This window comes from Nerophis ophidion, linkage group LG01 (assembly GCF_033978795.1).
Source record: "Nerophis ophidion isolate RoL-2023_Sa linkage group LG01, RoL_Noph_v1.0, whole genome shotgun sequence".
NCBI classification, from domain to species: domain Eukaryota; kingdom Metazoa; phylum Chordata; class Actinopteri; order Syngnathiformes; family Syngnathidae; genus Nerophis; species Nerophis ophidion.
In genome coordinates this window covers 18,427,823-18,452,822 of record NC_084611.1, presented here as the reverse complement: position 1 = coordinate 18,452,822, position 25,000 = coordinate 18,427,823, and the positions used below count along the sequence as shown (strand labels likewise).

Sequence of the window (25,000 nt, the reverse complement as noted above, 5' to 3'; positions counted from 1 at the left end):
GCATATTAAAGTTAAAAAGTTAAAGTCTCATCTTAAAACTCATTTGTATACTCGAGCCTTTAAATAGACCCCCTTTTAGACCAGTTGATCTGCCGTTTCTTTTCTTTTTCTCCTATGTCCCCTCCTGCCTTGTGTAGGGGGTCCAGTCCGGTGGCCATGGGTGAAGTACTGGCTGTCCAGGGTCGGGACCCAGGATGGACCGCTCGCTTGTGTATCGGCTGGGGACATCTCTGCGCTACTGATCCGCTCCGCTTGGGATATGTTCCTGCTGGCTCCACTTTGGATGGGATTCTCGCTAATACAAACTCTGTATCCATATGAGTTGGGAAACTGTGTTAGATGTAAATACAAACGGAATACAATTATTTGCAAATCCTTTTCAACCCATATTCAGTTGAATGCACTACGAATACAACATATTTGATGTTAAAACTCATAAACTTTATTTTTTTTTGCAAACAATAATTAACTTAGAATTTCATGGCTGCAATGCATGCCAAAGTAGTTGGGAAAGGACATGTTCACCAGAGTGTTACATCACATTTTCATTTAAAAACACACAATAAACCTTTGGGAACTGAGGAAACTAATTGTTGAAGCTTTGAAAGTGGAATTCTTTCCCATTCTTGTTTTATGTAGAGCTTAAGTTGTTCAACAGTCCGGGATCTTGTTATCGTATTTTACGCTTCATAATGCGCCACACATTTTCGATGGGAGACATGTCTGGACTGCAGGCTGGCCAGGAAAGTACCCGCACTCTTTTACTACAAAGCTACGCTGTTGTAACAGGTGTCTTGGCATTGTTTTGCTGAAATAAGCAGGGGCGTCCATGATAACGTTGCTTGGATGACAACATATGTTGCTCCAAAACGTGTATGGACCAATTCAGCATTAACGGTGCCTTTACAGATGTGTAAGTTGCCCATGCCTTGGGCACTAATACACCCCCATACCATCACAGATGCTGGCTTATCAATTTTGCGCCTATAACAATCTGGATGGTTATTTTCCACTTTGTTCCGGAAGACAACACGTCTACAGTTTCCAAATATAATTTGAAATGTGGACTCGTCAGACCACAGAACACTTTTCCACCTTGCATCAGTCCATCTTAGATGAGCTCGGGCCCAGCGAAGTAGGCAGAGTTCCTGGGTGTTGTTGATGAATGGCTTTCGCTTTGCATAGTAGAGTTTTAACTTGCACTTACAGATATAGCGACCAACTGTAATTACTGACAGTGGTTTTATGAAGTCTAGCTGAGCCCGTGTGGTGATATCCTTTACACACTGATGTCGGTTTTTGATGCAGTACCGCCTGAGGGCTCAAAGGTCCATAATATCATCGCTTACGTGCGGTGATTTCTCCAGATTCTCTGAACCTTTTGATGATTTTACGAACCGTAGATGGTAACATCCCTAAATTCCTTGCAACAGCTCGTTGAGAAATGTTGTTCTAAAACTGTTCGACAATTTGCTTACAAATTGGTGACCCTCGCCCCATCCTTGTTTGTGAATTACTTAGCATTTCATGGATGGTGCTTTTATAGCCAATCATGGCACCCACCATTTCCCAATTAGCCTGCACACCTGTGGGATGTTCCAAATAAGTGTTTGATGAGCAGTCCTCAACTTAATCAGTATTTATTGCCACCTTTCCCAACTTCTTTGTCACGTGTTGCTGGCATGAAATTCTAAAGTTAATGATTATTTGCACACAACATTTTTTTTTATCAGTTTGAACATCAACTATGTTGTCTTTGTAGCATATTCAACTGAATATGGGTTGAAAATCATTGTATTCCGTTTATATTTACATCCAACACAATTTCCCAACTCATATGGAAACGGGGTTTGTATATTGGATCCACTTTGAGGGGGGCTCTACCGAGGATGTTGTTGTGGTTTGTGCAGCCCTTTGAGACACTTGTGATTTAGGGCTATATAAATAACCATTGATTGATTGATTGATTGATATATAGATCAATCTATACATCCATCTTTCTATTTATATATCCATCCATCTACTTTACGTGGGTTGAGAGAAACATTAGTGAGAGACTTATGGCCACTTATTGAGTCTCACACACACACACTCACACACATACACACACACACACGCGCGCGTCGTAATTATTTCTTTTATCTCACTCTTTAAACCCCTCACGCCCTCGTCCTCCCCTCCATCTCTCTCTGAAAATATCCTGCAAATGTGACCAGTTGAATGGGTGAAGCGGAGGCCTAATTTCATTTTATTATTAGTCATTTTACTGGCCGTGACTCCCTCATCACGAGCGAGGCAAATAAATGAGAGACGTGTTAATCTCGGCTTTGCCATCGTAGCCCTCTTCATTTCATAGGACTAGGAGGGCAGATTCCCCAGCTGAGCATTACGGCGTTCATAAAGAGAGGCCATGGAAGGATATTAGTCCCATATTTTATACGCCGGGGTTTTTTTTCTCTTCACAATGGAGCCGTTCTCTGCTGATATTTAGCGGCTTGCTCTTTGAAAGCTATCCTCGGATAGTTTCTCGTCTAGTCACTCTGGCTCATCTTGCTGTCAGGCCCAATTCAGCACCATGACTGTGTGAGGACACCTGCTGGCTAGTTGTTGACATTGTTTTATAGGAAACTCCATCCATTGTCTACCGCTTGTCCCTTTTGGGGTGGTGGTGGATGCTGCATTCAAAACTCATATGTTGAATTAAACTAATCTTTCTTAAATTGTGCTTTATCAGTATCATGTAGTATCATGCTTCAACCCCCCCTTCGAAAAGCTGCCCTCTACTAATTGTAGCCGTTAATCCTGACTTCCGCATTTTGATTCAAAACAGTCTGCATTTTGTTTTGTAGGTGACAGTGTTTTATGCATTGTTCTACCAAAATAATGTTGCTGATCAATTTCAAAGTATTATTCTCTATTGAGTTCATTTGACTTAATTTTCCACAAGTCGGTCCAAAAATGAGAGATGTGACGTTTGCGAAGGAGTTGAGTCTTTTGAACAGCTCTTTTAAGTGAAGGAGGAGAACCAATTCCCATTTGCGAGCCGTACGTTTTTTGGAGCTGTTTTTTGTGCACATTGCCCACAACACTAGAAAATTAACAGAAACTTAGCATTTGGATTTACTTTTTGAATACAAATGAGTGAATAGTAATAATAATAATATATATAAATATACAGTGGGGCAAAAAAGTATTTAGTCAGCCACCGATTGTGCAAGTTCTCCCACTTAAAATGATGACAGAAGTCTGTAATTTTCATCATAGGTACACTTCAACTGTGAGAGACAGAATGTGAAAAAATAATCCATGAATTCACATTGTAGGAATTTTGAAGAATTTATTAGTAAATTATAGTGGAAAATAAGTATTTGGTCAACCATTCAAAGCTCTCACTGATGGAAGGAGGTTTTGGCTCAAAATCTCACGATACATGGCCCCATTCATTCTTTCCTTAACACGGATCAATCGTCCTGTCCCCTTAGCAGAAAAACAGCCCCAAAGCATGATGTTTCCACCCCCATGCTCCACAGTAGGTGTGGTGTTCTTGGGATGCAACTCAGTATTCTTCTTCCTCCAAACACGACAAGTTGAGTTTATACCAAAAAGTTCTATTTTGGTTTCATCTGACCACATGACATTCTCCCAATCCTCTGCTGTATCGTCCATGTATCTATTTTGGTATAAACTCAACTCGTTGTGTTTGGAGGAAGAAGAATACTGAGTTGCATCCCAAGAACACCATACCTACTGTGAAGCATGGGGGTGGAAACATCACGCTTTGGGGCTGTTTTTCTGCTAAGGGGACAGGACGATTGATCCGTGTTAAGGAAAGAATGAATGGGGCCATGTATCGTGAGATTTTGAGCCAAAACCTCCTTCCATCAGTGAGAGCTTTGAATGGTTGACCAAATACTTATTTTCCACCCTAAATTTACAAATAAATTCTACAATGTGAATTCCTGGATTTTTTTTTCACATTCTGTCTCTCACAGTTGAAGTGTACCTATGATGAAAATTACAGACCTCTGTCATCATTTTAGGTGGGAGAACTTGCACAATCGGTGGCTGACTAAACACTTTTTTGCCCCACTGTATGTGCAAATTTAAATGATTCTCATCCCCACCTTAGCCTTCCACTGATACTAGTGTTGTTTCTTTGATTGAAAAAAACAGTTGAAAATACTAACTATAACAACGAGCCAGTTTTTGGTACGGCTCTCTTAAAGGTACGACTCCTCAAGTTCCGGTTCCCTTTAAAGAGCCATAAAAAATAATGTTATTAAAATTATTGTTTGTTACGCGTATATTTACTTTTCTTTTTGTTTATATTGGTAGGTATACAATGTTATGCAGAGGTGTACTTCTAACAATTTCATTTAAAAAAATGTGAATTGTTTTCTTTTTCTTAGCAACAGAAAATAATTGAGAAGCACTGCACTAAAAGCACAAGACAAATGCAAAGAGTAGTTTTATTGGCACTTCATCCTCTCTAGTTGTCCATCATGACCTGAAAGCAAAAGAATGTTATTGAAATGAGCTCAAAAATGCGTGTCATTAGGTGGACTTTCCTCCCGCCTGTACCTGATCGATCCAGTCATTGAAGGCGGACACGCGGGTGAAGACGGTGGGCTTCTTCTCGTAGTTGCAGCCCAGGCCGGAGACGAAGCTCGCAATGCCGTGCACTTCCCACACACCTTCCATGTTCTTGCAGCTCAGAGGGCCGCCTGAGTCACCCTGAGAGGGGAAGGAGTCGAGCAGTGTTGAGAACCACGGTCACACTGACAAGGTATGCAATGGTTTTTGTTTCTTTTTGCACTACTTCACTTACTGGTACTGTTCCAATTAGGATTGTCACGATACCAGCAGGTCAGTAATTAATACCTACGGTATGAACTTCCACAATTCTCGATACTCGACAATCAAAACCTTACCCATGAGTATGGAGTGAAATTACTGCCTAAACCAGGGGTGTCAAACTCAAATACAGAGTGGGCCATAATTTTAAACGGAACAAAGCCGGGGGCCAAGGTTGAAGAAATTAACCTTTTAATAGGTATCCAAACAAGTGTTGCATTAAATATTGAACAAGCAAGGCTTATATAACTTTAGTGACATGCAAAATCCAGTTTCAAATAATAATAATAATAATTTAAAAAAATATCAACGGCATATCAAATAATATTTAAATACAAATGTAATGCCTTTTTTTCTATTTGCAATCTTCTGAGGTAAATATCAAATTTTTTTCCACAGGCTAATAATACATTGGAAAATAAAATAACAATAATGAATGAACCAAACATTCAAGCCTTGAAGTAGCAAGAGAAAATGCATGAATAAAACGTTGATTATTGGTCAGTTTGCTGGAAGTTTCCCGGAATAGTTAGTGCTGCAAGGGGTTCTGGGTATTTGTTCTGTTGTGTTACGGTGCGGATGTTCACCTGAAATGTGTTTGTCATTCTTGTGTGGTGTGGGTTCACAGTATGGCGCATATTTGTAACAGTGCTAAAGTTGTTCATACGGCCACCCTCAGTGTGACCTGTATGGCTGTTGACCAAGTATGCCTTGCATTCACTTGTTTGTGTGTGTGTGTAAAAGCCACAAATATTATATGACACGCTGTTAGTACGGAGGAAAAGCGGACGTGACGACAGGTTGTAGAGAACGCTAAAGCCAGTGCCTTAAATGCACGCCCCCAATATAGTTGTCCAGGTGGAAATCGGTAGAAATTCGGGAGAATGGTTGACCCGGGAGATTTTCGGGAGGGGCACTGAACTTCGGGAGTCTACCGGGAAAATTAGGAGGGTTGGCAAGTATGAGTATTAGCGGTGAAAGCGGTGTTACAGCGGCACCGACGCTGTATAACACCGGCAGGCCAGCTCTAATGCTAAATTGATATTGCCTCAAGGGCCAAATTAAATTGAACGGTGGGCCAGATTTGGCCCGCGGGCCAGAGTTTGACACCCATGGCCTAATGCATACTTGCCAAGATTGAGACTGTCACGTTCGCATACTTGCCTACCTTGAGACCTCCGATTTCAGGAGGTGGGGGGGCGTGGTCAAAGGTGGGGCGCAGGCGCGGTTTGAGGGCGTGGTTGGGGCGGGGGGTATGGTTAAGAGGAGAGTATATTTACAGCCAATATTTTTATAATGGCTGTAATTAATTTTTATTAATTACGGCTAATATATATATATATATATATATATATATATATATATATATATATATATATATATATTAGGGGTGTAACGGTACATACAAATTTCGGTTCGGTACGTACCTCTGTTTAGATGTCACGGTTCAGTTCATTTTCGGTACAGTAAGAAAACAACAAAATATAAATTTTTGGGTTATTTATTTACCAAATTTGTAAACAATGGCTTTATCCTTTTAACATTGGGAACACTATAATAATTCTACCCACGTTAATCCACATTAAACTGCCTCATGTTGTTGATTTGATTAAATAAAATGAAAAAACCTTTCTTCTACATATAAAAAAAGCAACATTAAACAGTTTCAAGTCAACTCATCATGCGTAATTTATTACAGCATTTGGGAAGCCTGTAGTTGAGTTTTATTATACACACACACACACACACACGCAAGCACACACACGGACACACACACAGCAAAATGAGCTAACGAAACGCTAAAAACTAATTAGCCTTCAACCCCAACCCAGAAACAAGAGAGAGCTGAGCTACAGTTTAAGTTTCTAGAATGTCAAGGGGCTCATAATTATTTGTAATAGTTGTGACTGGGAAGTGTTTTTTATAATTTTAGGAGTGTACGAAATCAGCTGCTCACCTGCTAAACACATATCTGCTCATCTTGATGCCGGAGCACTGACTCCATGCTTTCTGAATACGCACTGCTGATTGGCTGTTACATCGCTCTGAATACGAACTGCTGATTGGCTTTGTATGAAACCAATCAGATGGTTGTATGGGCGGGACAATGCTGGGTGCTCACTGCTCAGACAGAGGCAGCTGTAGAGCAGCTTGTTAAGACTCGTACCGAACCGAAACCCCCGTACCGAAACGCTTCAATACAAATACACGTACCGTTACACCCCATATATATATATATATATATATATATATATATATATATATATATATGGGCTTCACGGTGGCAGAGGGGTTAGTGCGTCTGCCTCACAATACGAAGGTCCTGCAATCCTGGGTTCAAATCCAGGCTCGGGGATCTTTCTGTGTGGAGTTTGCATGTTCTCCCCGTGAATGCGTGGGTTCCCCCCGGGTACTCCGGCTTCCTCCCACCTCCAAAGACATGCACCTGGGGATAGGTTGATTGGCAACACTAAATTGGCCCTAGTGTGTGAATGTGAGTGTGAATGTTGTCTGTCTATCTGTGTTGGCCCTGCGATGAGGTGGCGACTTGTCCAGGGTGTACCCCGCCTTCCGCCCGATTGTAGCTGAGATAGGCGCCAGCGCCCCCCGCGACCCCAAAAGGGAATAAGCGGTAGAAAATGGATGGATGGATATATATATATATATATATATATATATATATATATATATATATATATATATGTGTGTGTGTATGAAATACTTAACTTTCAATGAATTTCAGTTATATATATTTATTTTATTATATATATAAATAAAAGGAATGGTTGAATTTAAGACGGCACCTATCAAATACAGAGTAATAAAAACACAGTTGTTCTACTAACTGTACTGTGCTTGCTGGTTACTAAAAAAAACAAGAACACTTATCTTTCACTATTTGAGTTACATCACTTCCGAGTTTCCAGAAGATGGCGTCAGTATGTGCTTTGCCCTGCCGTCTCTCGCTGTCAGCTCTGTTCGTTTTTGTGTTGTTTGCGTCTTTTTTCGTCTCTGTCAGCTCACTGCTTGTGTATGACCGCCAAACACTGTTGGATCTTTGCCCCTTTCCCACTGATATGATATTTTTCGACGTTGGTTTTTCGACGTCCCAGTCAGCTTTTTCACCTGGCCGGATTCCTGCCTTCCTTTTACCGCCTCGTGGTTCCTCTCCCCCGCCACCTGCGGGACGTGTGTCGGGCCCCACCTGGATTAGCTGCGCCCTTGGACGTGCTGGCCCCCGCCAGGTTCGGTCTTGTGAACGCAAGATCTTTGACAAACAAAACGTTTATCCTGAAGGATCTCTTCACTTCCCGCGGGCGGCGGACTTGACTTTCTCTGTGTGACGGAAACATGGCTGAGAGCCGTTGAGTCCGCCTCTCTTAATGAACTTCTGCCTCCGGAGTCTTCCTATGTTAATTCTCCGCGGTCGTCCGGTCTGAAAGGAGGAGGATTATCAGTCGTTTTTAAATGCCGTCAGATCCGCCTGCAATCTTCCTTTTCAAGCTTCGAACTGTGCATGTTTGAGCTGGAGGGGGCGTGGCCTCCAGCTCCAGCTGAATTTCGGAAGATTTTCAGGAGAACATTTCTTCCGGGAGGTTTTCGGGAGAGGCGCTGAATTTCGTGAGTCTCCTAGAAAATCCGGGAGGGTTGGCAAGTATGCACGTTCGGGACGCATGGTGATGCGTTATTCATATGGAAACGGGGTTTGTATATTGGATCCACTTTGGTCTGGATTCTCACAGTTATGTTAGATCCACTATGGATTGGACTTTCACAATATCGTGTTAGATCCGCTGGACATCCATTGCTTTCGGTTTGTGCAGCCCTTTGAGACACTTGTGATTTAGGGCTATATAAATAACCATTGATTGATTGATTGATTTACTTCTCCCCAGGGACACAAAGGACACTCCGGACGAAAACGTAAAGGTAAGATGATTTAATAAATAAGACATAGTGCAAAACAGACAGAAATAAACAAAAGAACAGCGTGCCGAACGCACGGGATGCTAATGCTAACACTTAGCACAGAATCAGGAAACAAAGGAGCTACGTGCCTAACGCACGGGAAGCTAAAGCTAACACTTAGCACATGGACTGGAACCAGAAATATAAATGTGACTGTAGCTTATCGCAAACAATGGACCCAGACAGACTGACGGGAGAAGAACGGCTTGAATAAAGAAAGTTAGGAGCAAGCGGCAGGGCTTCACGGTGGCAGAGGGGTTAGTGCGTCTGCCTCACAATACGAAATTCCTACAGTCCTGGGTTCAAATCCAGGCTCGGGATCTTTCTGTGTGGAGTTTGCATGTTCTCCCCGTGAATGCGTGGGTTCCCTCCGGGTACTTCCTCCCACCTCCAAAGACATGCACCTTGGGATAGGTTGATTAGCAACACTAAATTGGCTCTAGTGTGTGAATGTGAGTGTGAATGTTGTCTGTCTATCTGTGTTGGCCCTGCGATGAGGTGGCGACTTGTCCAGGGTGTACCCTGCCTTCTGCCCGATTGTAGCTGAGATAGGCGCCAGCGTCCCCCGCGACCCCGAAAGGGAATAAGCGGTAGAAAATGGATGGAAGGAGCAAGCGGCAGGTGAAAACAATGAGTAACCATGGAAACAAAGAGAGGCACACAAACCGGAACCGAAAGAGTCCAAAACAAACAGAAAACTCAAAAAGACTCAAAAATCCATCCATCCATCCATTTTCTGCCGCTTATTCCCGTTCGGGGTCGCGGGGGGCACTGGCGCCTATCTCAGCTACAATCGGGCGGAAGGCGGGGTACACCCTGGACAAGTCGCCACCTCATCGCAGGGCCAACACAGATAGACAGACAACATTCACACTCACATTCACACACTAGGGCCAATTTAGTGTTGCCAATCAACCTATCCCCAGGTGCATGTCTTTGGAAGTGGGAGGAAGCCGGAGTACCCTGAGGGAACCCACGCATTCACGGGGAGAACATGCAAACTCCACACAGAAAGATCCCGAGCCTGGATTTGAACCCAGGACTGCAGGACCTTCGTATTGTGAGGCAGATGCACTAACCCCTCTGCCACCGTGAAGCCCAGACTCAAAAATCTCAATCAAAATATGATCCGGGCAGCGGATCATAACAGAGACCTCTGAATTTGGGGGTGGTGGTTTGAGGGGAAGTGAAATATATATTTATATAGCGCTTTTCTCTAGTGACTCAAAGCGCTTTTACATAGTGAAACCCAATATCTAAGTTACATTTAAACCAGTGTGGGTGGCACTGGGTGCAGGTGGGTAAAGTGTCTTGCCCAAGGACACAACGGCGGTGACTAGGATGGCGGAAGCGGGAATCGAACCTGCAACCCTTTAAGTTGCTGGCACGGCCACTCAACCAACCGAGCTATGCCGCCCCATGAGGTGGGGTCATCATGTCATTTGTGATGACACAGACTCATAAAAAGGCAAAATCATATATTTAAAGACACATTTTAGTGTTTTTAATGATTCATTATTAGCAGCTCGGTTGGTAGAGTGGCTGTGCCAAAAACTTGAGGGTTGCAGGTTCGATTCCTGTTTGTGCCATCCTAGTTACTGCCGTTGTGTCCTTGGGCAAGACATTTTACCCACCTGCTCCCAGTGCCACCCACACTGGTTTAAATGTAAACTTAGATATTGGGTGTCACTATGTAAAGCGCTTTGAGTCACTTGAGAAAAGCGCTATATAAACATAATTCACTTCACATCAACACCTCAGCTGTTTCTCATTGCTTTGTATTTTTTGCTCTATTTTTTCCATTTCTGATGTTTTTTGTTTATTCCATTTGAACAGATTGCTACAAGCCCATAAAAAAAAGACCAATTTCCCCCAGGCTGCGCTTTGCCTTGCTGGTGAAATAATTAAACCAGCGGTATTGAAAATGTTGCCAAACAACAGACGAGTGTCTCTAAGTTGTGTTTTTTTACTAACATTTGTAGGAGTAATTAAGGTTGGCTTGCAGGCTTCTGGAGCTTTTCTGCACGCGGTGCTAATGCTTGTAGTGTCAACATGAGGTTTTTTTTTAACAATTTAAACCGGTGACGTTATTTGATCAAAACCGAACCAATATTAAATTTTTGATGTTTTGGTTCAGGACTAAAGTTTATTGGGAAAAATAAATAAAATAAGAATCCTGAATTTTTACACTCTTAAATAAATTTAAGGACTATTACGTCCGGTTTGGCTTTAAAGAAATCGGAAATTGTGCTGGAAAAGACATGTAATAGAATAAAAAAAGAAAAAAAAAGAAAGTTAAATGTGTCCAGGGGGTAGATGGCAAAATCAGAGGGTTTTCATGTAAAAAAAACTAACAAACAAAAAGCAGTTAAAAACCTTTTAATTAGGGAATTGTATGCCCTTTTTTTTACTTTGAAGATTAAAAAGAAAACAAACAAAACTAGTGTTAAAAGTGGCTAGAGAGCCAGGTTTGAAATTTCATTTTTGGGATTCCCAAATTATAACATTTTTCACAGAACCTGAAATTAAGGGAGTTTTCGTGCATGTTAAAGACCTTAAATTGGTGTCTGAATGGGGTGAATAATAATAATAATAATAATCATTGCAACTTCTTTGTTTTTGTGCCAAACATTACTATAAATGCGTTTAATAAAGTCAAATACAAATAAGGCAACAAGAGAAGTGGGAAGGCCATTCTAAAACCTTAATTGTTGCATTATGGATTGAACTTTCACAGTATCATGTTAGACCCGCTCGACATCCATTGTTTTCCTCCTCTCCAAGGTTCTCATAGTCATCATTGTCACCGACGTCCCACTGGGTGTGAGTTTTCCTTGCCCTTATGTGGGCCTACCGAGGATGTCGTACTGGTTTGTGCAGCCCTTTGAGACACTAGTGATTTAGGGCTATATAAGTAAACATTGATTGATTATTTAGCCATTCCTTCACCACTTTTGACGTGTGTTTGGAGTCATTGTCCTGTTGGAACACCCAACTGCGCCCAATACTTAACCTCCAAGTTGATGATTTTAGTTTATCCTGAAGAATTTGGAGGTAATCCTCCTTTTTCATTGTTTCATTCAAAGCACCAGTTCCATTGGCAGCAAAACAGGCCCAGAGCATAATACTACCACCACCATGTTTGACGGTAGGTATGGTGTTCCTGGGATTAAAGGCCTCACCGATTCTCTTCCAAATATATTGCTGGGTATTGTGGCCAAACAGCTGAATTTTTGTTTCATCTGACATCACATGGATAGAGATAAGACCTTCTGGGGGAAAGTTCTGTGATGCAACAAAAATTGAGTTATTTTTGGCCACAATACCCAGCAATATGATAAACATTGCTGTATGTATACTTTTGACCCAGCAGATTTGGTCACATTTTCAGTAGACCCATACTAAATTAATAAAAGAACCAAACTTCATGAATGTTTTTTGTTACCAACAAGTATGTGCTCCAATCACTCTATCACAAAAAAATAAGAGTTGTAGAAATTATTGGAAACTTAAGACAGCCATGACATTATGTTCTTTACAAGTGTATGTAAACTTTTGACCACAACTCTATGTAAAACACTTCATCCTACAAAATAAAATTGAATAAAACAATTCCGCCCGAATGCAGCTGAGATGGGCTCCAGCATCCCCGCGACCGCAAACGGGACAAGCGGTAGAAAATAGATGGATGAATGGAAAATCATTTGTGCTGATTTCTTTTTTTTTTTCATTAAAATGAGGAAGGCGAGACAATGAGCACATGTTGTAGTGCACAGCTTTTTGAAGCAATTTTATAGTGAAGTGAAGTGAATTATATTTATATAGTGCTTTTCTCTAGAGCAGGGGTCACCAACGCTGTGCCCGCGGGCACCAAGTAGCCCGTAAGGACCAGATGAGTCGACTGCTGGCCTGTTCTAAAAATAGCTCAATTAGCAGCACTTACCGGTGAGCTGCCTCTATTTTTTAAATGTTATTTATTTACTAGCAAGCTTTGCTCGAGATTTTTAATTCTAAGAGAGACAAAACTCAAATAGAATTTGAAAATCCAAGAAAATATTTTAAAGACTTGGTCTTCACTTGTTTAAATAAATTCATTTATTGTTTTTACTTTGCTTCTTATAACTTTCAGAAAGACAATTTTAGAGAAAAAATACAACCTTAAAAATGACTTTAGGATTTTTAAACACATATACCTTTTTACCTTTTAAATTCCTTCCTCTTCTTTCCTGACAATTTAAATCAATGTTCAAGTATTTTTTTTTATCGTAAAGAATAATAAATACGTTTTAATAAAATGTTTAATATTAGCTTCTGTTTTTTCGACGAAGAATATTTGTGAAATATTTCTTCAAACTTATTATGATTAAAATTAAAAAAAAATATTCTGGCAAATCTAGAAAATCTGTAGATTCAAATTTAAATCTTATTTCAAAGTCTTTTGAATTTCTTTTAAAATTTTTGTTCTGGAAAATCCACAAGAAATAATGATTTGTCTTTGTTAGAAATATAGCTTGGTCCAATTTGTTATATATTTTAACAAAGTGCAGATTGGATTTTAACCTATTTAAAACATGTCAACAAAATTCTAAAATTAATCTTAATCAGGAAAAATTACTAATGATGTTCCGTAAAGAATTTTTTTATTTTTTTCAGAAAGATTCAAAATATCTAGTTTTTCTATCCATTTTTTTCGGTTGAATTTTGAATTTTAAAGGGTCGAAATTGAAGATAAACTATGTTTCAAAATTTTATTTTCATTTTTTTCGTGTTTTACCCTCTTTTAAATCGTTCAATGAAGTGTTATTTTTCATCATTTATTCTCTACAAAAAACCTTCCGTAAAAGGAAAAAAAATGTACGACGGAATGACATACAGAAATACCCATTTTTTTGTATATATATACACAGATTTATTTATTAAAGGTAAATTGAGCAAATTGGCTATTTCTGGCAATTTATTTAAGTGTGTATCAAACTGGTAGCCCCTTCACATTAATCAGTACCCAAGAAGTAGCTCTTGGTTTCAAAAATGTTGGTGACCCCTGCTCTAGTGACTAAAAGCGCTTCACATAGTGAAACCCAATATCTAAGTTACATTTAAACCAGTGTGGGTGGCACTGGGAGCAGGTGGGTAAAGTGTCTTGCCCAAGGACACAGTGGAAATGACTAGGATAGCGGAAGCGGGGATCGAACCTGGAACCCTCAAGTTGCTGGCACGGCCACTCTACCAACCAAGCTATACCGCCCTATACACTACATATAGTGATTATATAGTTCCTAAAAAAAATCTCATTCGATCATGCTAGAGTTAAAGGCCTACTGGAATGAGATTTTCTTATTTAAACGGGGATAGCAGGTCTATTCTATGTGTCATACTTGATCGTTTTGCGATATTGCCATATTTTTGCTGAAAGGATTTAATAGAGAACATCCACGATAAAGTTTGCAACTTTTGGTGCTGATAAAAAAGCCTTGCCTTTACCGGAAGTCGCAGACGATGACGTCACAAGGGTGAGGGCTCCTCACGTCTTCACATTGTTTATAATGGGAGCTGTCACGCCAAATTTCTTCCCCCTACAAAACCCCCCCCCCCCCCCCCCCCCCATTTACTTCCGGGGTCATGATTAATACAGACGTTTTGTTATCGCTGTACTATAAAATATAACACTATATTATAAAAATACAGATGTTTTGTTAACGCTATATTATAAAAAAATTTAAAAACTATTTACAAACACAAGCTATCAGATGATATAAGAGGAAACGTGACCCCGGAAGTAAATGTGTCATCCCATAGCTTGTGATTGTAAATTGTTTTTTAATTTTTTTTTATAATATAGCATTAACAAAACGTCTGTATTTTTATAATATAGCGTTATATTTTTATAATATAGCGTTATATTTTTATAATATAGCGTTAACAAAACATCTGTATTAATCATGACCCCGGAAGTAAATGGGGGGGGGTGAGGTTTTTGTAGGGGGGAAGAAATTTGGCGTGACAGAGCCTCCAACAAAAAGAGCTATTCGGACCGAGAAAACGACAATTTCCCCATTAATTTGAGCGAAGATGCAAGATTTGTGGATGATGATATCGACAGCGATAGAAAAAAATTAATAAATAAAGTAAAAAAAAAAAAAGCGATCGCATGGGGACGGATTCAGATGTTTTTAGACACATTTACTAGGATAACTGTCATTTTCGGTGCGCATTGCGATGCGCGGAGGTGTCAACTCAAGATGCATGGGACCAGACAAGCAAGTTAATAGGTCGGAGCTGGATTTAATTTATAAAATGACAAAAGAACACTGATGGAAATACAAAAGAAAGGGCGTGCAACGCACGGGGAGCTAGGCTAACACTAGCACTGGGTAAAAGTCCAAAAGCTGCGCGCGTCATGCGCCCAAAAGCTAAGGTGGAACTTAGCAAGCCAAAAACAGGACCAGATAATCGAACGTGCATGTTGCATAACGCAAGAACTCAGGCAGAACAAGGGAGTAGGCAGGTATAAATACAGAAACGGTAATCAAAACCAGGTGTGCGCCGGGCGTCAGTGCAGGTGGAACAAATGAAGTCGCTATGGTGACGAATACAAACAAGGAAGTGCTCAAATACTGGGATCGGCAGAGTCCAAAACGTGATCAAAACATACACAAAAGCAAACAACAAACGATCCATGTAGTGGATCGTAACAATAACTCTGGGAAATCCCTTATCTTTCTATTGTGTTGCCAGTGTTTTAGTGAGATTAAATAGTACCTGATAGTCGGAGGGGTGTGGCCACGGGTGTCTTGAGGCCAGTGTCTGAGGGAAGTCACGGCAGATACAAGGACGGCGCAAACTCCACAGATCTCCGGTAAGAGGCGACTTTTTACCACAATTTTCTCACAGAAACCTGCCGGTTGACAAATGGTCGGGATCCATGTCCGCTTGACCGCTCTGATCCATAGTAAAGCTTCCCCTCCGGGAATTTTAAACAAGGAATCACCGTGTGTTTGAGTGGCTAAAAGCTAAAGCTTCCCACCTCCATCTTTCTACTTTGACTTCTCCATTATAAAATGAAGAAATTGCAAAAGATTCAGCGACACAGATGTCCAGAATACTGCGCGATGAAATGAGACGACTTTTAGCCGCAAATGGTGCTGGGCTAGAATTTCCGGACATCCCGAGACGTTTTCAACAAGAAACTCGGCGGGAAATTTAAAATTGCAATTTAGTAAACTAAAAAGGCCGTATTGGCATGTGTTGCAATGATAATATTTCATCATTGATACATAAACTATCAGACTGCGTGGTGGGTAGTAGTGGGTTTCAGTAGGCCTTTAAACACCACAGACAAATGTAGTATATTTTTTGGAAGTATTGTAATAAAATAGGGGGTGCGGGTGAAACTTACATTACAGCCAGCCACGACTCCATCGCCACCGGCACACAGCATGGTGGTCCTGACAGCGATGCCCCACCAGTCTGGCTGTGAGCAAGTCGGGTGGTCCGCCACCGGCATCAGAGCCTGCTGCAGCTTATCAGCTATGGGGCCCCCGGCTGGAACACACATCCACAGCGTGTGAACATCCACACGCAGCAGACTCCACAGGCCATTGCAAATCTTCAATTTAGGGAGCATTAACTCCCCGAAAATGATTTCGCCAATATCTCATGCATGTTATTTTCATCCCGACTGTGGGGGATTCCCTGGGTCACCGCCAGCCTCTGAATCCAAACATCATTGGAAAAAAAAAAAAAAAACTCTCTGTGGAGGTAGTGGACTGTGAAATAAAAAAAAATAAAATGACTAAAAGCAAAAAGCCACTTACTGTAGAGTCTGCCCCATCCGGTGATGTAGCAAGGGTAGAGGTTGGTCAGCAGGGTCCCAGCAGGAGGAACACACGCCAGCTGAACCTGATCGCTCAAAGTCACCGGCTCGGACAGCTTGATCATGGCGATGTCGTTACTGCATGAGAGGGACGCACCCCGGCATTTTTATAAACTACACAATAACAAGAGGGACATTTTTTCTTGGAGCAAAAACATTTGCAAATGCGTATCTCAATCTGTGTGTGTCTAATCTGATTCACATGTTAGTGTACTAATTTGTGTGTCTTTATCTCAATCTCTGTGTGTCTAATCCGATTCACGAGTTTGTGTACTAATGTGTGTGTCTGTATCTCTATTTGTGTTTGTGTGACCAATCCAATTCACGTGTTTGCGTACTAATTTGTGTGTCCGTATATCTGTTTGTGTGTGTAATCCGATTCACGTGTTTGTGTACTAATTTGTGTGTCTGTATCTCAATCTCTGTGTGTCTAATCCGATTCACGTGTTAGTGTACTAATTTGTGTGTCTGTATCTCAATCTCTGTGTGTCTAATCCAATTCACGAGTTTGTGTACTAATGTGTGTGTCTGTATCTCTATTTGTGTGTGTGTGACTAATCCAATTCACATGTTTGTGTACTAATTTGTGTGTCTGTATCTCAATCTCTGTGTGTCTAATCTGATTCACGAGTTTGTGTACTAATCTGTGTGTCTGTATCTCTATTTGTGTGTGTGTGACTAATCCAATTCACATGTTTGTGTACTAATTTGTGTGTCTGTATCTCAATCTCTGTGTGTCTAATCCAATTCACGAGTTAGTGTACTAATGTGTGTGTCTGTATCTCTATTTGTGTGTGTGTGACTAATCCAATTCACATGTTTGTGTACTAATTTGTGTGTCTGTATCTCAATCTCTGTGTGTCTAATCCGATTCATGAGTTCGTGTACTAATGTGTGTGTCTGTATCTCTATTTGTGTGTGTGTGACTAATCCAATTCACATGTTTGTGTACTAATTTGTGTGTCTGTATCTCAATCTCTGTGTGTCTAATCCGATTCACGAGTTTGTGTACTAATGTGTGTGTCTGTATCTCTATTTGTGTGTGTGTGACTAATCCAATTCACATGTTTGTGTACTAATTTGTGTGTCCGTATATCTGTTTGTGTGTGTAATCCGATTCACGTGTTTGTGAAATAATTTGTGTATCCGTATCTCAATTTTTGTACGTGTAATCCGATTCACGTGTTAGTGTACTAATTTGTGTGTCTGTATCTCAATCTCTGTGTCTAATCCAATTCACGAGTTTGTGTACAAATGTGTGTGTCTGTATCTCAATTTGTGTGTGTGTGACTAATCCAATTCACATGTTTGTGTACTAATTTGTGTGTCTGTATCTCAATCTCTGTGTGTCTAATCCAATTCACGAGTGTGTGTACTAATGTGTGTGTCTGTATCTCTATTTGTGTGTGTGTGACCAATCCAATTCACATGTTTGTGTACTAATTTGTGTGTCCGTATATCTGTTTGTGTGTGTAATCCGATTCACGTGTTTGTGAAATAATTTGTGTATCTGTATCTCAATTTGTGTACGTGTAATCCGATTCACGTGTTAGTGTACTAATTTGTGTGTCTGTATCTCAATCTCTGTGTGTCTAATCCGATTCACGAGTTTGTGTACTAATGTGTGTGTCTGTATCTCTATTTGTGTGTGTGTGACTAATCCAATTCACATGTTTGTGTACTAATTTGTGTGTCTGTATCTCAATCTCTGTGTGTCTAATCCGATTCACGAGTTTGTGTACTAATGTGTGTGTCTGTATCTCTATTTGTGTGTGTGTGACTAATCCAATTCACATGTTTGTGTACTAATTTGTGTGTCCGTATATCTGTTTGTGTGTGTAATCCGATTCACGTGTTTATAAACTAATTTGTGTATCTGTATCTCAATTTATGTACGTATAATCCGATTCACGTGTTTGTGTACTAATTTGTGTCTGTATCTCAATTTATGTGTATGTAATCCGATTCAGATGTTTGTGTACTAATTTGTGTGTGTGTATCTCAATGTGTGTGTATGTAATCCAATTCACGTGTTTGTGTACGAATTTGTGTGTCTGTATCTCAATTTGTTTGTGTGTCTAATCCGATTCATGTGTTTGTTTACTAATGTGTGTGTCTGTATCTCAATTTGTGTGTGTGTGTAATCCAATTCCCGTGTTCGTGTACTAATTTGTGTATCTGTATCTCAATTTGTGCGTATATAATCCGATTAACATGTTCGTGTACAAATTTGTGTGTCTCTATCTCAATTTGTGTATGTGTAATCCGATTCACGTGTTTGTGTACTAATTTGTGTGTCTGTATTTCAATTTATGTGTACGTAATCCGATCCACGTGTTTTTGTACTAATTTGTGTGTCTGTATCTCTATTTGTGTGTGTATGTGTGTGTGTGTGTGTGTGTATGTGTGTGTGTGTGTGTGTGTGTGTTTGTAATCCAATTCACGGGTTTGTGTACTAATTTGTGTGTCTGTAGCTCAATTTGTGTGTGTGTCTGTAATCCGATTCACGTGTTTGTCTACTAATTTGTGTGGCTGTATCTCAATTTGTGTGGGTGTCTAATCCGATTTCCGTGTTCGTGTACTAATTTGTAGTGTCTGAATCTCAATTTGTGCGTATATAATCCGATTCACATGTTTGTGTACTAATTTGTGTATCTCTATCTCAATTTGTGTACGTGTAATCCGATTCACATGTTTGTGTACTAATTCGTGTCTGTATCTCAATTGTGTGTGTGTGTAATCCAATTCACTTGTTTGTGTACTAATTTGTGTGTCTGTATCTCTATTTGTGTGTGTGTGTTTAATCCGATTCACGTGTTTGTGTACTAATTTGTGTCTGTATCTCAATTTATGTGTATGTAATCCGATTCAGATGTTTGTGTCCTAATTTCTGTGTCTGTATCTCAATTTGTGTGTGTAATCCAAATCGTGTGTTTGTGTACTAATTTGTTTGTCTGTATCTCTATTTGTGTGTGTCTAATCCGATACACATGTTTTTGTACTAATTTGTGTGTCTGTATCTCTATTTGTGTGTGTGTGTGTGTAATCCGATTCATGTGTTTGTGTACTAATTTGTGGGTCTGTATCTAAATGTGTGTGTGTGTAATCCGATTCCTGTGTTTGTGTACTAATTTGTGTATCTGTATCTCAATTTGTGTTTATATAATCTGATTCACATGTTCGTCTACTAATTTGTGTATCTCTATCTCAATTTGTATATGTGTAATCCAATTCATGTGTTTGTGTATTAATTAGTGTCTGTATCTCAATTGTGTGTGTGTAATCCAATTTACATGTTTGTGTACTAATTTGTGTGTCTGTATCTCAATTTGTGTGTGTGTGTGTGTGTGTGTGTTTGTGTGTGTGTGTCTGTGTGTGTGTGTGTGTGTGTGTGTAATTTGATTCACGTGTTTGTGTACTAACTTGTGTATCTGTATCTCAATTTCTGTGTATATAATCAGATTCAAGTGTTGGTGTACTATTTTATGTATCAGTATCTCAATTTGTGTACGTGTAATCCGATCCACGTGTTTGTGTACTAATTTGTGTGTCTGTATCTCTATTTGTGTGTGTGTGTGTGTGTGTGTGTTTGTAATCCAATTCACGGGTTTGTGTACTAATTTGTGTGTCTGTAGCTCAATTTGTGTGTGTGTCTGTAATCCGATTCACGTGTTTGTCTACTAATTTGTGTGGCTGTATCTCAATTTGTGTGGGTGTCTAATCCGATTTCCGTGTTCGTGTACTAATTTGTAGTGTCTGAATCTCAATTTGTGCGTATATAATCCGATTCACATGTTTGTGTACTAATTTGTGTATCTCTATCTCAATTTGTGTACGTGTAATCCGATTCACATGTTTGTGTACTAATTCGTGTCTGTATCTCAATTGTGTGTGTGTGTAATCCAATTCACTTGTTTGTGTACTAATTTGTGTGTCTGTATCTCTATTTGTGTGTGTGTGTTTAATCCGATTCACGTGTTTGTGTACTAATTTGTGTCTGTATCTCAATTTATGTGTATGTAATCCGATTCAGATGTTTGTGTCCTAATTTCTGTGTCTGTATCTCAATTTGTGTGTGTAATCCAAATCGTGTGTTTGTGTACTAATTTGTTTGTCTGTATCTCTATTTGTGTGTGTCTAATCCGATACACATGTTTTTGTACTAATTTGTGTGTCTGTATCTCTATTTGTGTGTGTGTGTGTGTAATCCGATTCATGTGTTTGTGTACTAATTTGTGGGTCTGTATCTAAATGTGTGTGTGTGTAATCCGATTCCTGTGTTTGTGTACTAATTTGTGTATCTGTATCTCAATTTGTGTTTATATAATCTGATTCACATGTTCGTCTACTAATTTGTGTATCTCTATCTCAATTTGTATATGTGTAATCCAATTCATGTGTTTGTGTATTAATTAGTGTCTGTATCTCAATTGTGTGTGTGTAATCCAATTTACATGTTTGTGTACTAATTTGTGTGTCTGTATCTCAATTTGTGTGTGTGTGTGTGTGTGTGTGTTTGTGTGTGTGTGTCTGTGTGTGTGTGTGTGTGTGTGTGTAATTTGATTCACGTGTTTGTGTACTAACTTGTGTATCTGTATCTCAATTTCTGTGTATATAATCAGATTCAAGTGTTGGTGTACTATTTTATGTATCAGTATCTCAATTTGTGTACGTGTAATCCGATCCACGTGTTTGTGTACTAATTTGTGTGTCTGTATCTCTATTTGTGTGTGTGTGTGTGTGTGTGTGTGTGTGTGTGTGTGTGTGTGTGTGTGTGTGTGTGTGTGTGTGTGTGTGTAATCCGATTCACAGGTTTGTGTACTAATTTTTGTGTCTGTAGCTCAATTTGTGTGTATGTGTGTGTGTATGTGTGTGTGTGTGTGTGTGTGTGTGTGTGTGTGTGTAATCCGATTCAGGTGTTTGTGTACTAATTTGTGTGACTGTATCTCAAATTGTGTGTGTGTCTAATCCTAATCACATGTTTGTGTACTAATTTGTGTGTCTGTATCTCAATTTGTGTGTGTGTGTGTAATCCCATTCACAGGTTTGTGTACTAATTTTTGTGTCTGTAGCTCAATGTGTGTGTATGTGTGTGTGTGTAATCCGATTCATGTGTTTTTCTACTAATTTGTGTGTCTGTATCTCAATTTGTGTGTATGTAATCCAATTCACATGTTTGTGTACTAGTTTGTGTGTCTGTATCTCAATTTGTGTGTGTAATCCGATTCACGTGTTTGTGTGCTAATTTGTGTGTCCGTATCTCTATTTGTACGTGTGTCTTAACCGATTCACATGTTTGTGTACTAATTTGTGTGTTTGTATCTCTAGTTGTGTGTGTCTAATGCGATTCACGTGAATGTGTACTAATTTGTGTGTCTGTATCTCTATTTGTGTGTGTGTCTAATCTGATTCATGTGTTTGTGTACTAATTTGTGTCTGTATCTCAATTTGTGTGTGTGTGCGTGTGTGTGTGTGTGTGTGTGTGTGTGTGTGTGTGTGTGTGTGTGTGTGTAATCCGATTCAGGTGTTTGTGTACTAATTTGTGTGTCTGTATCTCAAATTGTGTGTGTGTCTAATCCTAATTACATGTTTGTGTACTAATTTGTGTGTCTGTATCTCAATTTGTGTGTATATAATCCGATTAACGTGTTTGTGTACTCATTTGTGTGTCTGTATCTCATTTTGTGTCTATGTAATCCGATTCACATGCTCGTGTACTAATTTGTGTATCTGTATCTCAATTTGTGTATGTGTGTGTGTGTGTAAAATCCAATGAATGTGTGTGTGTACTAATTTGTGTGTCTGTATCTCAATTTGTGTGTATGTAATCCAATTCACGTGTTCGTGTACTAATTTGTGTGTCTGTATCTCAATTTGTGTGTGTGTGATCCGATTCACGTGTTTGTGTACTAATTTGTTTGTCTGTATCTCAATCTTTGAGTATGTGTGTGTGTGTAATCTGATTCACGTGTCTGTGCATTAATTTGTGTGTCCGTCCCTCGATCTTTGTGTGTGTAATCCGATTCACTTGTCTGTGTCTTAATTTGTGTCTGTATGTTCGTTTGTGTGTGTGTAATCCGATTTACAAACATGTCAGTTAGTTCTACTGTCATATTGAGTACAGAACTGTTTTTGTGTTTGCAAATCTTACAAAAGTATAAGTTTCTCGTAAAACTCACAAAGATACATTATTTCAGGCATTAAACACACAAATTAGTACACGCACACGTGGATCAGACCCCTACGCACAGCGCGTAATCTACATACAGTATTACCTCAACTCAAGAGTCTTTTGAGATAAGAGCGGTCTCCCAACTAATTGTTGTGCTCGAAGATACAAGCTAAACTTAATTATCTTACAACCGCAAGATCCACCCCCAAACATCCAGTCTTACTCGCTAGCATTATCTTATCGCTCGCGATGGACATAACTTTGTTCCTCCATGCATGGAAGAGAATAAAAACGTGATGGTATGGTGGATGATATTCGTCAAATTAAAGAAAGAAATCATCGAAACCGCGTCGACAATTCGGTAAAGTAATGGAAGTCAATACCAGTGACACAACGCCAGTTAGGATTGTGAGAATATTATCTCAATGGTGGACATTTATCCGTGAAAAAATGTAAAAGCTGCTGATGGTGTGTTTGACAAATCCTCACTTTATGAGGATTTTTATTTGTATTCATGATTTTGTTTGCCTTGTTCTAATTTTCCGCGCCTGGAACGGCCTTGTGTACAAATTGTGCTATAAAATAAATGTGCATTAGCTTTGAAAAAAAACACTAATTGAAATGCTTTACTGTAAACGTAAAGGCGAATTACTCTGAATTTAAAAGCATTATTATTATTTTTACGCTAAATTTCTATAAATATTTTTTTTCCACCATAAATTCCAGCTGAGCTCCAGCACCCCCCGTGACCCCAAAAGGGACAAGCGGTAAATAATAGATGGATTGATGGAAAATCCACAGTTGTTGGTTTCACAGTGCTTAACTATGTATGGAAAAATGGTAGCAGATGTGTTATTAGAGTAAAATGTGCCATTTCTTTATAAGAAGAGTGCAATATGACTTTGTGCCAATGCGCCACTACATGTGTACTTGTATCACGTGTGCTTTGTGCGAGTCCTACCCAAAAGCCACAAAGATGGGGTTCCATTTCTCATGGACGATGATCTTCTCGGGCAAGATGGCTTTGGAGCCGACCTCCTCTTCCACAATGTTGTGTTTTCCCACAAACACCCTGTAGGAGAGCTTCTTGCTGCAGGGTGGGAGATACATACACACACACTTATTACTTGTCATACACACTGTATGTATGTATACATGTATATGATATGTATTTGTATATACAAACCCTGTTTCCATATGAGTAGGGAAATTGTGTTAGATGTAAATACAAACGGAATACAATGATTTGCAAATCATTTTCAACCCATATTCAGTTGAATATGCTACAAAGACAACATATTTGATGTTCAAACTGATAGAATTTTTTTGTTCTTGCAAATAATCATTAACTTTAGAGTATGATGTCAGCAAGACGTGACAAAGAAGTTGGGAAAGCTGGCGATAAATACTGATAAAATTTAGAAATGCTCATCAAACACTTATTTGGAACATCCCACAGGTGTGCAGGCTAATTGGATATAATTGGGTATGATTGGGTATAAAAGCAGCTTCCATGAAATGCTAAGTCATTCACAAACAAGGACTGGGCGAGGGTCACCAATTTGTAAGCAAATTGTCAAACAGTTTTAGAACATTTCAAAATGAACAATTGCAAGGAATTTAGGGATTTTACCATATACAAATCAAATAAAATCATCAAAAGGTTCAGAGAATCTGAAAAAAATCACTGCACGTAAGCCATGATTTTACGGACCTTTGATCCCTCAGGCGGTACTGCATCAAAAACTGACATCAGTGCGTAAAGGATATCACCACATGGGCTCAGGAACACTTCATAAAACCACTGTCAGTAACTACAGTTGGTTGCTCTGGGCACGAGCTCATCTATGATGGACTGATGCAAAGTGGAAAGGTATTTTGTGGTCTGACGAGTCCACATTTCAAAGTATATTTGGAAACTGTGGACGTGGTGTCCTCCGGAATAAAGAGGAAAATAACCATCCAGATTGTTATATGCGCAAAGTTAAAAAGCCAGCATTTGTGATTGTATGGGGGTGTATTAGTGCTCAAGGCATGGGTAACTTACACATCTGTGAAGAAACCATTAATGCTGGAAGGTACATACAGGTTTTGGAGCAACATATGTTGTCATCCAAGCAACGTTGCTTATT

General features: G+C 39.5%; 1 protein-coding gene across 1 annotated transcript in view; it reads right to left on the bottom strand.

Annotated features, from left to right (window-relative positions):
• Positions 1-4,451: 4,451 nt before the first annotated feature.
• Positions 4,452-25,000, bottom strand: part of ela3l (elastase 3 like) — a 31,097-nt gene continuing 10,548 nt past the window's right edge. The window contains exons 4-8 of the mRNA XM_061897725.1: positions 23,830-23,958; positions 16,638-16,774; positions 16,220-16,365; positions 4,582-4,734; positions 4,452-4,507 (exon numbers count right to left, since the gene is read on the bottom strand). Coding sequence (XP_061753709.1) covers positions 4,490-4,507; positions 4,582-4,734; positions 16,220-16,365; positions 16,638-16,774; positions 23,830-23,958 — 583 coding nt within the window. The 3' untranslated portion in view covers positions 4,452-4,489. The remainder of the gene's footprint in view (positions 4,508-4,581; positions 4,735-16,219; positions 16,366-16,637; positions 16,775-23,829; positions 23,959-25,000) is intronic.